Here is an 18,290-nt window from a genome sequence, read left to right on the forward strand (position 1 = left end):
TAATTGTATTTAAAAAAGAAAATCTAACATTAAAAACGTTTAAGACAGTGTTTTGGGAAAACACGGACATTGTAAAAATTACTTTAGGACATCGTAATTGATCAGTACTTCAGTGGTACTTGGTATAGTCATGTGATTTTGATCTTCTCTTTTTGTTTTTTTTTAGATTCATAGTACATATCTAGAGAGCAACTGGCCTATAAGGGTGAGTTATTTGAAGAATATATTCTTCCTTATTTAAAAATATTGGAGGTTTATAATCATCCATTACAATGAGCTGAGCTGTGGAAAATGACATATACAGAAAAAAGACTCTGTTGGGTAGTGAAGTATAAAACATGAAGATACCTTACAAGTTTTGGGTCTGATGTTACAGTGCCTTGTGGTGTTGTACTTCGATAGGATATATCATTTAAATAAGCTCCCTGAAATAAGGTTCTTTTTTTTTTTAACAGTTTTCAGCTATTGATAAGCTTGGACAGAATGTAGCTGTAGTTGGCAAGTTTGGTTTTGCACATTATTCTTTACTCACCAAAAAGTGGAAGCTGTTTGGAAACATTACCCAGGTAAGACGTTGTGGTATTTTATTCTGGTGTACTGGAAGATTTTATTTGTGGGAATGTGAGACTTGGAGAAAACTAAAAATATCCTTTTCAAATAAACGGCCTGTAGACACACTTGGGATTAGGGATGCTGGTTTTACATGTGTTTTTCATAAAATGTCTGAAACACTTATCTTGTGGTTTTGACACACAGATTTGTGTCTGATTATTAATAGGTTTCCAAATTTGAATGTATATAGTTAGACACTTGCTTCCACGTATCTTATCTGAGAATTTATGTGACATAGCTTTGGATGTAAAGCTTGTAAATTCTGGCCAGAAGCAGATTTGAGTTCAGGGATGCCAACAGCATAAGGAACTGTGAAAAGCTGTGTTTTATAGGATGATGTTTGTCTTTCACAACAAAAACTTCATATACATAGATTGTCTTGTCATATGTGTCAGGTTTATAGAGATCATGTTTGGCTTTCAGAAATTACCCATATAATGTATATGCCTGTGCATATAAATATATAAAAATGCATACATATATGTTACTTGCTTTTTTTTTTTTTTAGGAGCAAAATATGATGGTAACAGGTGGCTTAGCCTGGTGGAATGACTTCATTGTTCTTGCATGTTATAATTTAAATGATCATCAAGAAGAGGTGAAGTATTTTTCTTCGAAGTAAATATATAATGATTAGAATATCTGATCTGCTCTACACTAGTATTAACATGAAAAGCACAGTAGTAGTATCATAAACATACTTACAAATTATAAACATAGGTGGCTTTTGGTCGTATTCAGGATTTATTAATATATAAGTAATTATTTGCAGAAAATTTTTATTGTTACTATTAAAAATAATTTTTTGCTGACTACAGTGAATCTACCTATTATTCTGAAAACTCTGTGACATTTTTCCATGTTAGGATGAAGCCTGTTTTGAGATGCCCAGTTACAGTATTTTGGGACACTTTTGTAAGGTTTTAAATTAGATGGGCAGAGAAGATTTACTTACTCTTTGATTTGTAGAACTAATGACTAAAACTCCTTCCTTATTATTGTTGTTCAGTACTTCAGATTTGGCTGTACTGTGCTTTAGTCACTTAGGATGCAATGATAAAATGCAATGGGTAAAACATTTGACGAAACAAAAACACAGGTGTGTAAGGTGTCTTGCTAGAAATCCTTGACAGCCATTCCACAAAAAATGAAAATAGTTGAAAGTGGAACTACTGTTAGTTTGTTGGTAAACAGAACCTGTATTCAAGCTACTGCTTTTCCTTGCAGCTGAGAATCTACCTGCGAACGTCTAATCTTGACAATGCGTTTGCGCACATCACCAAAGTGCAAGCAGACACGTTACTACTGAGTGTCTTCCGGGACATTGTCATATTGTTCAGAGCAGATTGTTCCATTTGCCTTTACAGTATTGAGAGAAGGTCTGAGGGGTGAGTGTCAGTATCTAAATACTTTCGCAGTATGGTACTTGTAGTTCTGTTCTCAATCTGAGTAAATTCTTAGCATAATACAGAGATGTTTGACAACTTGTGGAGTCGGATTTTTAAACTACAGAGGGGTAAGTGTTGTCTGTGTGCGCAAGTGTTGTCACTTGCATGCATGCTGATAGGCAGATTAGGTGTGGAGGTGACTGATGTATGCATATTTCCAGCTGTCTGATCAAACATGTTCTTAACTGTTAACACATTGAAAACTGAATGTAAATAGAAGAAAAAGGTACTGGAAGGCACCTATGTATCTGAATATTTAAAAAACCCCATTCATTTCTAACATTAGAAATAGGAATTTTGAGGTGGCAGCAGACTTGCAAAGACGGAGAAAGGAAAGGTTTGGTTTTGTTATTGTGATAGGGAGTTATTTTAGTGCAAAAATTTAGTAGCAACATAAGATATGTCAGATACTTTGAAACAGTTAAGATTAGAGAACTAAGGAGCAAATAATGATTCACAGGTAGCTTTTTTTTTTTTTAAGTGCTTAGCAGATGATTTTTCCTACAGTTATGGTATCTTGGTTTCAGCAAGAAGGGACCTTTTTGTGTTAGAAGAAAGCAAGTTGTTGATCAGTATTTCCCTTTAGAGGAAAATATTTTTAATGCCTTTCCAAAAAAACTCCCAACAGAATCCAAACTCTGGAACTGTCTCATTGAAGGGTCCATAGAGTCTTATTCTGAAGCATCTGATGTTGTCTTCAATCCACTCATAGGTGTATTTCCCCAAACTATCAAGATAAGTAACCCAACTTAGGTTCATTTGGTAACTTTTATGCAGAGTAGATATGAGAGCATATCTACTGCTTCCTGATTAAAGAAACATAATTTTAGTCTGTAGAGTAATTTGCTGGGGTTAAGGTGCTTATTTTTTTTCACTAGGTTTCCTTCAAGATGGTAACTTCATGTTAAATACTATTCTAAAATATCTAAATGTAGTCATCTTTCCTTTCAGTCTTAACCCTACTGCCAGTATCCAAGTTCTTCAAGAAGTGTCCATGTCTCGGTATATTCCTCATCCTTTTCTTGTAGTGTCTGTTACGTTGACATCAGTGAGGACAGAGACCGGCATAACCTTGAAGATGCCTCAGCAGGTAACAGGTCTCAGAATTTGGTAGAATTGGTGCCTGGATTTGTTAGTCTGCCTGGCTTATAAATTAATCATAAATTAGTGGTTCTTTTATGTGGTAAAATCCACATCATGTTTTTTCTGATGCTTATTATATAGGCATTGTATGTGTGAATTGGGGGCAAAGGGATGGAAATAGAAGTAAGAGTTTGCATTTTATTTCATACCTTCTCTTGTTATCCTGTAAAGTTTGGGGCCAAATCTTGGAGGACAGTTTTAATTTAACTGTGTCAAGGGTATGTTGCCCTGTTGTGCCTTTCTTGCAGCAGCATGTCCCATTACTCAAAGAATAAATAGAAAAAAGGAAAAGATGGCATATGACCCTAAAAGGTTCTTGTCAATTTCCTACTACACTAAAATAAAGTAAGATAATCTCCCCCACTAGTTATGTCAGGAGATAGGCCAACAACCAAACAATAACTTAAGGTGTGAAGGTGAAGCCCTGTCTTTAACTCCAGAAATTAGTCAGGCCACTGAAAGCATAGTGCAAAGAGAACTGGGATTTTTGCTGTCTGGGGTGTAAGCAAATTAGGCTTAAATGAGTAGCTGCAGTAAGAAGTGTATATTTTCATGAGAGCAGCTACCTCAAGATGTTTTAGAAGTTGTGTTGTCTGTGAGGCAGGCTGGGAGACAGGTGGAGGTGCATAATTTTCTCCACATCCCAAAGGCACAGGCAGATGCGAAAGTGGTGGCACAGATGTGAAGTCTGAAGGTTTGTGCTTCCTTCTAATTTAGGGTCCCACAGTGCTGAACATGCGTCCAAAGACTTTGACATGATCTTGGACAAGGGCGTAAAAAGCAACATGCTCGTGGTTTTCTACTCCGTCTTACTTTGAGAAAGCATCTGTATTCCTGAATTACCTGACCTGTTGTGTTTCCTAATTTTGAGAAAAACCTACTGAAACTTGTTGCAGCATAAATATAACAGTAATATTTAAACTTTGTTTCAGACTGAAGAGATATTACCTCTTTCTTCCTTTCTAACAAAGAGCCCCTATCTTTAAACTCTGTTGATCTTCTTGATCAAAAGATAAATATTATTGTTAGTACTAAATATGACACTGCACTGTAGACAAAGTAACGTGTCTGACTTCATGGAGTGTGTCAGACTTTTCAGTGTTTTTACCTATTAGTGACCTTAACCCCTAAGGTTTCAAATTTACCATACAGATCCCCTATCCACATATTTTAAAACTAAGGTTCATGCACAGCATGGCAATAGCTCCAGTGACTTAGTTTGAAATTAACAGGAGACAGTTCTAAAATAAATCTTTAGAAAGAATACTTTGCTTTTTTGATATACCTAACTAGAAAGATTTTTCTCTAGCTGCAGCTAACTAAAAGTTCAATCTGCTGTGCAAGTGTGGCTCAGCTCTTTTTGGATTGTGTATCAGTGTTAGTCTTTGCAGTCAGATACTGGCAATCATATAGTCATGATACTGATAAGAATACAGAGCTTTATTTTTCTTAAAATGCTAGTGGCTTGCCTGTGCCAAGATACATAGTTGGAAGAAGTCCTCATCAAACAAACACATGGAATGAGTCTGGTGAATAAGAAGCCTTCCAATATTTACTCCTTTGCACAAGAACTGCAGTACTTAGTTCTACCTGATTTTTCTGGGTCATCTTGTATTTAATTCGGTTGTTAGTCATTTCTGTAAGGTGGTGCAGCTAATCTACTCTTTTTATTCTCAGTTGTTATTGGGGTTATGAGTAAAATGATTCATTCAAAAAGCTTAAATAATATGCATAATATTCTTTTTATCCATAGGCTTGTGAAGCTGAAAGTATTATGCTTAACTTAGCAGGACAACTCATCATGTTGCAAAGGGACCGATCTGGACCCCAGATACGAGATAAAGATAATAATCCTAATCAAAGAAAGCATGTGAGTAAATATATGTGGAATATTGCATATAGCTTTAAAAGTGTCTGAAGAAGTTGTGGAAGAGAGTGGTCCAGACATAAAGAAAATAGATCTATAGTGCAGGATAATATCCACACTTACAGACTGAATTGTTAACTGGAAGTATATTACAATTCCATGGCTTTTTTTTTTTTCCTCTAAGAATGTCTAACTAAAATATTTACCAGCTGTGTTTGCTAGTTATATTGCAGGAAATAAACAAGTTTTAAGCTTAAGGATCCTGTGCAAAATTTGGTGTGTACCAATGACAGAAAATCTCTGGTCTATCTAAAACTATTCCATATGCTTATGGAGCATTATCATTTTTTGCAGAGTATGTTGACAAAGTTCCTGAAAACAACAACACCGCCACTAGAAATTGATTACTGAATTTTTCAGTTCTTCTGTGCTGATGAAAACCAAGTTAAACAATGCGCTTTGGGAGAGTGAAATCTGTAAAGTTCAGATGTAGATTTGTATGCAGCTCAAACACTAGCAGATAGTGTTTATAGTAATTTTGTCAGTTTTGGCTTGAACTTGTGGGCTAACTGAAGAAGCAAAGAGCAGGTTTTTATTTTTCTCCCTTTCTACCTTTCTGCTTCTTGACTAAATATTATGGAAATTAAAAAAAGTCAAAGAAATGTCTTGAGTTAATGTAAGTAATAAGTGGTGTTTTCTCAGATGCTAGGGTGCAGTTAAGAGATAAGCAAATCTTATTTCTTCTTTGTTAGAAGAACAGCATGTTAGAAGAGAGTAGTTTTTTGCTAAAAAGTAGTTCTTGTGAAGAGGTAAAAAAAAAGGAGTAATGAATACTGATTTTTTAATTTTTATTTTTCATTTTAAATAGCTGCCTTTTTGTGCTCCAGTTGTCCTAGCCCAGTCTGTTGAAAATGTATGGACTACTTGCAGGATTAACAAACAGAAACGCCACTTACTGGAGGCTCTGTGGCTCAGCTGTGGTGGGGCAGGTATGAAAGTCTGGCTTCCCCTGTTTCCCAGAGATCATCGAAAACCACATTCCTTTCTGTCAAGACGGATCATGCTGCCTTTCCACATCAACATATACCCTTTGGCTGTTTTGTTTGAAGATGCCTTGGTTCTTGGTGCTGTTAATGACACTGTGCTCTATGACTGTTTATATACTCAAACCAGTGCTAGAGAACACTTGGAGGTTCTCTTTCCTTTCTCCATTGTTGAGAGAACCTCTCAGATCTACCTCCATCACATTTTACGCCAGCTCTTGGTTAGGAACCTCGGTGAACAAGCCTTGCTTTTGGCCCACTCCTGTGCCACATTACCATACTTTCCTCATGTACTAGAACTGATGCTTCATGAAGTGCTGGAAGAAGAAGCTACCTCGCGGGAACCCATTCCCGACCCTCTCCTTCCCACTGTGGCGAAGTTCATTACAGAGTTCCCCCTCTTCCTGCAGACAGTTGTTCATTGTGCTAGGAAGACAGAATATGCCCTGTGGAATTACCTTTTTGCTGCTGTTGGAAACCCGAAGGACTTATTTGAAGAGTGCTTAATGGCCCAGGACTTGGACACAGCTGCCTCTTACCTTATTATCCTACAGGTGATGGTACCTAATATATTGCAAGACTGGTGATATTTACTAATAATGATACCTAATATATTGCAAGAGTGGTGATATTTACTAATATGCAGTATTTTAAAAATGTCATACCAAAGTTGGGCATGTTCAGCACATTTTTAATTTAACAGTTTTCTGTTGATATTATGCCCTGTTATGAAGGAGGGAGGGTAGTAGACGGAGGAAGGATATAAGTAGTTAGTTTACTGTTTTTGAAAAGGAAAATAGTAGCATGAAATTTGCTTTTTATAATCTTTGGTATACATGAATGTGACTCCGTGTGGCTTAATAGGACTTGCTCTACAGCAAAAGCAAATAACCTAATTACGCTTTGTTACTTGCAGAATATGGAAGTTCCAGCAGTTAGCAGACAACATGCTACTCTCCTATTTAATACTGCCTTAGAGCAGGGAAAGTGGGATCTTTGTCGTCACATGATTAGATTTCTTAAAGCCATTGGCTCTGGAGAAACAGAGACACCCCCAGCTACACCAACAACTCAGGTTTGTGATGAGAAAAGTACATACTGTGCATCAAACCTTTTATGATTAATCTTGATGTTACATAGCTTGTTTGCTCATTTGACTGTGTTGTTTTAATTTTCTTTGTTTTAGGAACCTAGTTCAAGTAGTGGCTTTGAATTCTTCAGGCATCGCAGCATTAGTTTATCCCAGTCAGCAGAGAATCTCCACAGCAAGTTTAATTTGACAAAAACACTGAGTATGCCTTCTGGCCCATCTGGAAAAAGGTAATTGGTAGTAATATCATCTCCTTCTCCACTTTGTTTGGTACTGTACTAACACTCCTACCAATTTAAGTTCTAGAAATACATCTATATGATAGTTAGATATGTCATAGTCTCCTTCCACATCCTTGGCATTTGTTTTTTCACAGCACTTGTAATGTTTGTGTTTCTCACAACATTCTTTGGAGGACTTATTCTCATGCATTAAATATATGTGTGTGTATTAGTATAAATATATACACCCGTATGCTCGCTGACCAAAAGAGTCTGAAACCACTGTATGCATGTGTAGTAATTTCAATAGCTGGTGAGACCACATGCCTCACACTTGAAGGATCTGTTTTGGTGAAAGATACGTTTTGAAAGTTCACAGTTTGAAGCATCATAGTTATCACAGTTGGGCTGTGCTGCTGTGCACATCTTGATCTAGCAGTGTGTACACAAGCTACAGATAGAGCCTGTTACACCTTGGGTAAACCACTCTAAAGCTGCTGTATACAAAATTGGTATTTATAGGTATTGTGGTTCAGAAGCAGCATTGAGCTGGGATTCATTATTATCTTTGTTTTGACTTTTTTCCCATAATGACTTTTAAAACAATCTTAGTATAAATTCAAATACTCTTAGTCATTTTTCATAGAGAGTACTATCTTAAAAGTTTTGATAGGAAGGGTCCTAGACTAATATTTGACAGTTCTCTAAACCTGTTCCTCAGGAGACGGTTTGCAATGGCATCTGCCTTTTAGCTCTACTACTTTACTTTTTTCTGCACTGCTAATAGTTTAATACTCAATGACCACTGCTGATGTTGTAACTTCTGTTCTTTATTTCACGTACATGTTGAGGCAGTGGGATCTTAATAGCAAGGAATGATGAAAACTGCTTTTGCCATTATATAGAAAGTCCCCTCCCTGTTCTCTGCTCCCTGCTCAGGTAACTTGATGTGCTGTGGTTGTGGCGAACAGCCACAACGACTCGGTTTTATCAGTCCTAACGTTGCTGTTCTGTGGTCTGTGTCCAGGTGGAGCAAGGACAGTGACTGTGCTGAGAACATGTACATTGACATGATGCTGTGGCGGCACGCTCGACGCCTGCTGGAAGAAATCAAGCTGAAAGACCTCGGCTGCTTTGCTGCACAGCTGGGCTTTGAGCTCATCGGCTGGTTGTGCAAGGAGAGAGCCAGAGCTGCCCATGTAGAGGATTTTGTGTTAGCTTTGAAAAAGCTACACAAGGATTTCCTCTGGCCGTTTCCAGTCATACCAGCTTCGTCCATTAATTCACCTTTCAAGAATGGAAAGTACAAAACAGGTGCTGTAACATCTGACTTGATAAGGACTAGGTTTCCCTCCTGCAGTCCTTCATCTGTTCTGTCTCTGTTCAGCCAAGCAAAGAGCAGGCTGAGGCTTGCCACCTGCACAGATTTCTCACAGAGGGTGTACTTTTTGAAGGGATTCCATTTAGCACAGATGGAATCTCGTGCTGTGATGACACTGCTTCTGTTGAAGTTTCCTACTTTCTCAGGTTCACTGAACTGGTATCACTTGTGCAGATGTTGAGTTGAACATGGAAATTGCTCCAGCTTAAATTCTGCTGCACAGAATTACTAAAGTCAATACTCTTATATTGTCTCTAGATGAGGTTTTAATTTTTTTTTTTAATTAAAAATTGACATTCCTAATATTTGAAATTAGCCTTATGCTAGAGGGTATGAATTTTGAAGACTTCGATGTAAACTTCCTCAGTTACCAGTTCCTCAGTTCACTGGCTTATCTCCTTACGACAAAGTTGACAATAGCTGCCAAGTCTTCCTCTTCTTAGTAGCAGCATCAGTTGAGGTCTCTTGATGCTAACATTTTATCAGATGATACTCCTTCTATGCCAGTGCTCACATAAAAAGATGATCAGAAATTCCTGAAATACCCAAACTTGCTTATTTCCTTCTTTTCTTGGTCCCTCAGCAAACTAATTGAATGTTGACTTAGATACAGGTTTTAGCATCCTGAAATGCTTGGAGTCTGTCCAGATTTCCTTTTGGATAGCTACATGACTTTTCTATGGTGTGGTTTCTTTGTTTTGTTTTTTTTTAGCCATAGGGGAGCAACTACTAAAATCTCAGTCTGCCGACACCTTTGTAAACATGGAAATGGATACAGGGGTTTCAAACACACCTCGGAGTCGCAGCTGGCTTGGTACTGTCAGCTGCTCCCAGAGAGAGCTTGACACTGTTTCATCCCATGGACCACACATGCAAGATGCATTCCTTTCTCCTTTGCTAAGTAAAGGTTAGTCACTCTTCCCCTCTCTCTGCTTATTGAAAAAATGCACCTGGAAGTACTTATATTTTGATATTTGCATGCCAGCGCTTTATTGTTGCTTCTCAACTGCTAATAAGGAAAATTCAGGAAAAAAAAAAGACTTGTAGAACAGTAAATTGAAATTTTTACAACAGACAGTGGCCATGCCATACATCTTTAAGTACTTGAAGTAGAATATGAAATTGATATTTGCTGAAGTTCCTGTCTGTGGTGATTTGAAGTTCAGTATTTTTTCATTCTTCATATGAAGAGTGTTCTTAGGGGTTTTTTATCTTTGTCTCATGCAGAGATCAGCCTCTTGCACAGGTTAGCACTGGTCTAATTGCACGAACTTTGTGCTTTTGGGTTTCTTTAGAGTGATATTAGACATATTATTTATTGAGGAAGTTCAGAAAATTAGAGACCACTATAGTTTTATTTTGTCCTATGTGTTTAAATTGCTTTTCTAAAAGCTGAAACGTATGATCAGGTTATTTTTCATGTATTTTTTCTGAATACACTGAGACAGGAAATGTTTGTCTGACCACTGATCTCTTTTTTTGTTTGTTTGTTTGTTTGTTTGTTTACATTTTTTTATACTCCCTCTTATGTTTGAGCTTAGAGCAACATTTTCAACAGTATCTTCAGTCATGTCATTTCCAGGGGACATGGAAAGACCTAATTACTTCATGTGAATTACAATCTCCCCAATATTCTAGAGCTTCCTATGAGATTCAGAGCATTTGGAGATCCTGTCTGTCTCCTTGGGCACTATCTCATTCTATATTCAATCCTGTTTCTCTTGGTTATTAATTCTAGAGACTGCAGGAATGCATTAGGTTTAAGTAAGTTTGTTTCAGAGCTCTGCAAAAAAGCCCAACTAAAATGGGGAAAATGAGTATCTCATTCCATTGCACTGCTTGTACTGCTGGTGTGCCACTATTGCTCTTTCTATAAACAGGCATCTTATTCTTTTCTGAGCTTGATAAAGGCCTTTGAGTTCAATGGACTTTGGTATGCGTTTAGAAGCAGTTTATTTCTAAAGTGAAATTAAATTACTCGTCTTTAAAACATTGCAATCTGAATTTTCTTAGTAATTTCACAAGTTACTAGTCCGACAATGGTATTCACGTGCAGGAAGCTAAAATTTCTTGACTTCGTAAAAATATTCTACAGAAAGATGCATCTGCTTTAATATGGAAATTTTCTGAAGGGTAGGTTCCTTCCTGACTCACCTCTGTAATGGTTTTAGCTTTGCAGTTGTTACTGTTGCTGTGAAGATTCTGTGGCTACATATGCTCTTCTTTATTAGAAACACTTATTTCTTTTTATAATTACTGCAGATAAATATTTACATTACAAAGCATTCAGAATTTTCAGGGTGTTGTATGAAGAAAAGAACTTGGTATTGCAACTTCATTTTTAACGAAATTAAAGCTTTAGAAAGAAGAATCTTTAGACAGACTGTAACCCTTCCTACAGACTAAATTCTAGAACTGTAGTACGCAAGAGGCTGTCTCTCTGCTTTTATGATGATTGCCAACACATATTCAGGATCCTTTATTGTTGTTCTGCCGAATTATTTTTACTGGATAGAAAAACTACTGCATTCCTGCAGAAATAGTTCTACCATACAGTTTGACAAGAAGAATGCTGAAGTGGGATCGGCAGTATGGCTAAAGCATTACTGTTTGTCAATTTGTATAGGAAGTAGTTCAGAAATTCGGAGTCTTACTAAAGTAAGTAGTTTCTTTTTTCCCTTATGTTTCTGAGTGTTTTTGATAGGTGATGAATGCAGCATTGGTTCAGCAACGGACCTGACTGAAACAAGTTCTATGGTGGACGGTGACTGGACCATGGTGGATGAAAACTTCTCCAGTCTAAGTTTAACGCAGTCAGAGCTTGAACATCTCTCTCTAGAACTGGCCAGTAAAGGGCCACACAAGTCACAGGTCCAACTGCGGTAAGCAACTTGTGAGCATTTGAAACTTAGAATTGCTGCTACGCAGCATTAGGAGAAAGAATCACATCGGGACTTTTACTTTTGTCTTTGGAGTGCAAAAATAAGTAGAATGGTTTTTTCCATACAGGTACTTGCTACATATCTTCATGGAAGCAGGATGTCTGGATTGGTGTGTTGTCATAGGCCTTATTCTCAGAGAATCTTCAGTTATCAACCAGGTTTTCAGTATAATGCAATCCTCTGATATTGATGGAGAAATCTGTCAGAATATCAAGACTGGCCTACATGCTGTTGACAAATGGGCTTCGACAGATTGGTAAATATTACTTTCCACCTTCCTCTTCAGTCAAGCTGTAGATAATTTGTTACCTAACATGTAACTTTATCTCAGTCCTAGCTGAAACATTCTGTCAACACAGTTGTAATTAAACGGGGAAAAGAAAAAAACACAAACCACAACAAACCAACCAACCTTCCAACTTTTATTGTTTTATTAAGGTTGACTTTTTCTATTTATTTAAAAGGGTCCTTGTTTTTCAGGCACATGACAGAAGTACTAATTTTTAATTCAGTGTTCTATCTCATTATCTTCCTAGCCCTGGGTATAAGCCATTTCTAAATATCATCAAACCACAGATCCAGAAACTAAATGAAATAGTGGAAGAGCAAGTACAGCCTGAAGCCTTTCAGCCAGTGAATCCTTCCAAGGTTCCTGAACAAGCGAACCCCAGAGCTGAGGAAAGCAGGACTTCATCTAGCCATGGCACTAATCCCCAGAGTGATGCTGGCAACAGCAGTGCAAGCAGACATGAAGAGGACAAGGCTAAGATAGAGGATGAGGATTCATTCCAAGAAGGCAGTTATGACTGTGTTGTGTCTTAAATGGAAGATGAACAACTTCCCAAGTATCAGGTGTGAAAGGAAGCAAACCAGCTCTTAGATATGCTTCCATGTTTTGGATTTGAACTATCTTTTATTTTGGTTTTTTGGGTTTGTTTTATTTTGTTTGGGGTTTTTTATTTCAATATTTGAAATTTTTAGTGGGGATAACTAAACAGCAGTTTCATCTAATAATTTCAAAAGCAGGTAATTACATTTCTTTTTTGATGCAATCTTCAGACTGCAGCTTTACATTTTGATACTTTAAATAGTGTTGGAGAGACAGTGAATACATATGGAGACAGGTTCAGCTAATGTTCATCAGTACCTTTACATCACCAACATGTTTTGAAGAAACTGCTTCTATCTTGCTTGAGTTTAAAAGGCGAAGAGGGGATTAAATTTAAAAACTGTTATTCTTCGCAGCTTGCCTGCCTAGTAAATGTCTGATCAACGCAGTTCAGATTGGTTTGATACCGATATTTTGTATTAAAGGACTGTAAAATATATTGTATGTTTTTGTGAATAATCTTGTACAAATACTGAGGACTGTACCGTATTTGGAGGTACCTGTATGTATTTTGCATGTTTCTAGACTAGTAAAGTTAAAGCAGAGTTGCACTTCTTTCTGGATGACGCATACTTTACTGACCTGACATTGACACAAGGTGGCTTACCTTTTTTTTTACTGCCACTTACAGATCTTGTCGTTGGGTTTAAGGGACTGCTGAAGGTTATTTATTTAATTGTAAATTCTTTTCTGAAAAAATGGATTTTTTAAAATGTAAATAATCATCGTATACTCTTGCTATGGAAATCTAGTTTAACAGCTCATACTTAAAACATTTTTCAAACATTTTATAATATGCATACTTCTAACTAAGACATATTTACTTTCGTACAACGTTATGGAAAGCTGGCTGCAGAAGTCTGTTGCTTTGAGATACTTATTTTTTCTAGCTGCTGTCCCTATGTAATAACTACCTGTAACAGTATTAATTTAGATTATTAGCTTGTTTGTACTGTGCAATCTGAACAAAAATGCAACATTACTCATTTTACACACAATAAACTAGTTTATTTTTTGTAACATCACTTGATTACTGACATGGACCAAACTAGTCATCATCATAGGGTAGTTGCAGCATCTGTTGCTTTTCTAGTGTAGTTACTAAATGCACATCCATTTAAACTCTGAAAATTAAGACTATTCACAATTAAGTTTGAAATAAATTGTGATTTTATCATCTTTATTTCCTTTGTAGATAAGATCAAGTGCTTTAAAATGTACCAATATTAAATTGTTGCTTTAGAATGGCTTTACTAAGCCAATACAACCAGTACAAGTGCAATAATTGCGAGTATTACTTGGAAAGCTGGAGCTTTTTAGTGAATGCAACTTGAACTTCATTTTAAGAGTTGAAACTAATATTGAAAGTAGAGGAAGGAAAACCATTTTCAGTCCCAGCATTACGCTTATTCTGCATTGTAGCTACTGGTTACAGATAATGTCATACCTACAAGCCTGTTGTGACCTGACATCAAAATCCATTATTGTTTTAAGGGGATAATACTTTAAGCTTTTTTTACGATAAAAAACTTGCTTAATCTATGTTAAAAGAAATAAAAACTGTGCTTCAAGTTAATATTTTTCTGTGGTTCTGTGGTAATGATGTAAGCCAAGCCTATCCTGATCAGCTTGCTGCTGTTCAAGATCTGTACAAGTAAAACCATACATTAACTGATATACTAACATTCTTAATATTCATATCTTATTACTATGCTACTGTTGTTTAGCAGGTAAATTTTTTTAGTTGTGAAATTTTAGAAGTTTGTACTTCTTATAGTAGTAATTATCTCTATGCAAATCTTACATGCTAATTTTGTATTTCAATTTCACTGCTGTTATACCTGTAATTAAAAGACAAATGTATTCAACTTTACTTGATGTTACTCCTGTGAAAAAAATATCTATTTCGGACTTCAAGCCATTTACAGTAAATTATGAGAATTCAGGTAGGTCATCTTAAGAGAGACAAAGCTCTTAAAGAAACCACCTGATGAAGATTGTTTTTATAGCCCATATGGCCTGTTTTTCACTGGATGAAGGAATCAAGCCTTTACCTTCCTAGTGCATCTTTGAAGTTACACCCAGAAGTGTACTGGGTTTAAGTGACAAGGGTGTGGTAACAAGGGGGACTCCAATATGCCCCTCTGTCAGACAGAGCCAGTTCCAACAGACCTGCCATGGGACAGAGCTAAGCCTGTCAGCCAAGCTGGTGTCTCCCCTCTGTAACGTATTTAACAAGGGGTAAAAAATGCTGTGGGAGATGAGTGAGGAATAGTCCTGCAGAGAGCCAGGCCTATAAAGGTGCACGGGGAGCTACTCCAGGCACTGGAGCAGACATTCCCTGCAGCCTGCACAAGTTAACACATGCATTAAATGTTAATACTAACACTCTTGCTATTAACATCTTCCTACTGTGCTGCTCTTCAGCAGTTATATCTTCTTAGAGCATGGTGAGGCAGGCTGTCCCCCTGCAACCCATGGTGGAACAGGCTGGAGCAGATATCCACACTGCAGCCTGTGGAGGACCCCACACAGAGCAGGTGGATGCAGGAGCCCTGAAGGAAGCTGCAGCCCAGTGAGCCCACGCAGAACCAGGTTTCTGGCAGGAACTGTGGCCCACAGGGGACCCATGCTGGAATAGTCTGTTCCTGAAGGACTACCCATCAAGAGTAGGATCCCACATGGAAGCAGCTCCTCAGAGACTGTATCCCATGAAGTAGACCCTCTGCTGGAGTAGGGCAACAGTATGAGGAGAAAGGAAGCAGCAGAGAGGAAATGTTGCTGACCATGACCTGACCCTCAGCTGACCATCCCCTGTCCTTGTGCACCATTGTAGGAGAGAAGGTAGAAGAGTGAAGTTGGATCTGGGAAGAGAGAGGAGGTTGGGTGATAGTGGTTTTATCTGTGTTGCTATCCCACTTTATTTTTAATTGGTAATAAATTAATTTCTCCAAGGCCAGTTTGTTTTTCCTGTTATGGGAACTAGTGAGTAATGTCCCTGTCTCAATCCATGAGTTTTCTCATCTTATTTACTCTTCCTGGCCTGCTGAGGGGAGGGTGTCAGAGAGTAGTTTGATGGGTGCCCAGCAGCTAGCCAGGGTTAACCTACCACAATAGGTTTATTCATCTACAGATTTCCACTACTAAAAATAGGAAAAATGGGCCATTTAACCAGCTGAAGGTTAAAGAACAGTTCTTTGTGGAGTTCCAAGTTGTTGTGACTCCTCTCACTTTGCATATCCAGCTCACATGGCTGATGTAGGATTACCTCCTTCACTATTTGTGTATCATCAGGTTTTCTGGATCTGGTTCTCATCCTGTGCAAAACTAATTGCCTCAGAAAAACAGCAACAATACTGAATCTTTCATGCTGCCAATTTAAAAGATACTTTCACATAGGGTATAGTTGCAAAACTGCTTGAATCAAGTCAAACTATTTTTCACCATCACATTTGTCAACCCAAGTAAGATAATTTTTCATCTGTGTTGTAGTCCAAAGCAAGCAATTTAAATGGTTTTAGAGCTGAAGTGCCTGTAAGCTACAGATTGAGGCACACTGTTAAATAAACAGAAATATCAAAATTCATCTAGCCAGAACCTGTACACAGGAGGTCCTACTTCTCATTACAAACTGAGGGGAAAAGTTGTCTATGGCAATAATACTACTATAGAAGATGATGGGCCAATTGTGTAGGGTAGTAAGCTGGTTTCAGTTGAAAGAAAGAGAGCCTCCAAGCAAAGAAAACAAAGACTACAGACAGAACTTACTGTCTCACTTTGGTTTTCTGTCCTAGAGCTGAAGACTGTTGAAGTACTCTAGTGGGCAGTGAGATGAATGTCAGCTTATGGTGAATCGGATATGTCATTACAGTGTTTAACACAAAAAAGTGAGGAGCTTTCTCATACCACTCTGAAAGATACAACTTGCTCTTGCTGAGTGTTCTGTTTATCAGGGAGCACCTGAATTAAGTAAACTCAAGGAGCTTCCTACTCGAGAGCATTAAAACTCTACAAAATTCCACAGCTGGAGACTGAAGCCAGCTAAACCACAGACACAAGGCACCTATGAAAAAGAAGTGGAGGACCACCCCATCCCCATAGGAAAAAAACCCAACATCCCCAGATAAACCATGCATGGTTACTTAAACTGACCTGCACACCTACTGGCTTTAAAACTTCTATTTGTTCCAGTCTTAAAGTGAAGACATTTAAGACTGATTCTTGCAGCTTTCTGAAAGTGAATTCTTAAAAAAACCCCTTTTGTTAGTAGCCAGTGATTCTTGACACCCTGCGTGAAATAGAGGTGGCAGTGACTGGACCTCCCTAAACTAGCCTGTACTTCCTGCTCAAGATAGAGGTTTATGCTTGGCATTTTCTCAGGCTGCACCCACATCTTTGACATAAGCATTGCATGCTGCAGCCCAACAGTGTACAGGGAGCCTGGCTAATTTCCAGGACCAGTTCTAGGACCTCCAAGACTGGAACAGATTTTCATGAATATTGAGAATGAATGTTCTGTCTTCAAAATAGAAGTCATGATTACGTAAACTGACACTAAGACAGAGTTTTGTGACAGAACAAAGAAGACATGCAAGATAGTAAACCTTTCTCCACTAAGACTGCATATCAACTTTAAGGTGGGTCACCCTGCAGGCTCCTTCCAGATAATTACCAAAAATCAGATTATGTTTAGCCCTCAAGGGAAGAAAGTACTGAACAGCTTTGCCATGCAGGCGAACTCTTCATTAGCCCTGTCCCATATACTACAATTAGCTCTGTAGAGACTTGTTAGATCTTGTCTGTTTGATTAGTGTTTTTCCAGCTTGCTTGCAACCCAACCTAGATTGACAGACAGTAAAGACAAGTCTTGCTCACACAGAACAGCCCCACTCAGTGTGTGATAGCTGAAATTCTCCTGTTCATCGCTGTCCCAACACTTTCTTTCTTCAAATGCATACTTCTGCTTGACAGGCAACGTTGAACATATGGTGACATACTTTAATGATGCATTAGATTGTATAACCACAACATGTACAGGCCTCCTTTGCTTAAACTGATAAAATGCTTTGCTGAAATTGGTAATCCTTAGTACTCGGAGAGCTTTAGAAACACGTATGTTAATAAAGAACATAATAAATTTGCAAAGCCACCAAAAGTCAGAGAAGAACAGAAGAGTAAAGCAATTTAGAAGAGGTTAAGGATATAAATTGTTTCAGATGAATACAGGAAAATTCTAATCAGCTGTTTACTGCCCCCACTAATAACAAATGATTTTTCTACTCTCTGTCCTTCTATCCTTAAAATTATCTGCTTGCATTTTTTACACTTCATCGAGCAAGACACACAATGCTGTTTTATGAGAAATAAACAGTAGCAGAAGACTAGTCTGCTCGTAATCAATGGGGAAGCAGAGGGACAAAGAGCCAGCAAAATTTTCCATTCTGTTTTTCTATTTGTGATTAGCTATAAATCTACTTTCAAACATCAGTTTTGCAAAGAATACTTAGCTTTGCTACTAATGACTCTTCTATACCTTATTTGAAGAACCACCTTCCTCTCCAGGAAACCATTAGGGCCCCCATTTTAACTTTTCTCAGCTCAAGTGATTCTGACATTCCTTGGCCATGCTTATCTTCTACACAGCTCTAACTCTA

The 18,290-nt window shown here is 37.7% G+C and overlaps 1 protein-coding gene across 6 annotated transcripts in view; it reads left to right on the top strand.

The window, feature by feature from the left end:
* Positions 1–14,509, top strand: part of RIC1 (RIC1 homolog, RAB6A GEF complex partner 1) — a 48,154-nt gene extending 33,645 nt beyond the window's left edge. For 4 of the 6 annotated variants that reach the window (XM_027881037.1, XM_027881039.1, XM_027881038.1 and 1 more), the window contains 14 exons: positions 167–205; positions 456–566; positions 1,121–1,210; positions 1,840–2,000; positions 3,012–3,150; positions 4,957–5,073; positions 5,939–6,667; positions 7,030–7,188; positions 7,300–7,433; positions 8,452–8,738; positions 9,518–9,712; positions 11,498–11,687; positions 11,815–12,003; positions 12,284–14,509. In XM_027881037.1, coding sequence (XP_027736838.1) covers positions 167–205; positions 456–566; positions 1,121–1,210; positions 1,840–2,000; positions 3,012–3,150; positions 4,957–5,073; positions 5,939–6,667; positions 7,030–7,188; positions 7,300–7,433; positions 8,452–8,738; positions 9,518–9,712; positions 11,498–11,687; positions 11,815–12,003; positions 12,284–12,569 — 2,826 coding nt within the window. In that variant the 3' untranslated portion in view covers positions 12,570–14,509. Of the gene's footprint in view, positions 1–166; positions 206–455; positions 567–1,120; positions 1,211–1,839; positions 2,001–3,011; positions 3,151–4,956; positions 5,074–5,938; positions 6,668–7,029; positions 7,189–7,299; positions 7,434–8,451; positions 8,739–9,517; positions 9,713–11,471; positions 11,688–11,814; positions 12,004–12,283 lie in introns of those variants that run through there. The other 2 variants (XM_027881040.1, XM_027881041.1) reach the window with 2 other exon arrangements.
* Positions 14,510–18,290: the final 3,781 nt, after the last annotated feature.

Source organism: Empidonax traillii, unplaced genomic scaffold (assembly GCF_003031625.1).
Source record: "Empidonax traillii isolate 1590-97213 ecotype Southwest subspecies unplaced genomic scaffold, ASM303162v1 scaffold83:size2986645, whole genome shotgun sequence".
Classification (NCBI taxonomy): Eukaryota; Metazoa; Chordata; class Aves; order Passeriformes; family Tyrannidae; genus Empidonax; species Empidonax traillii.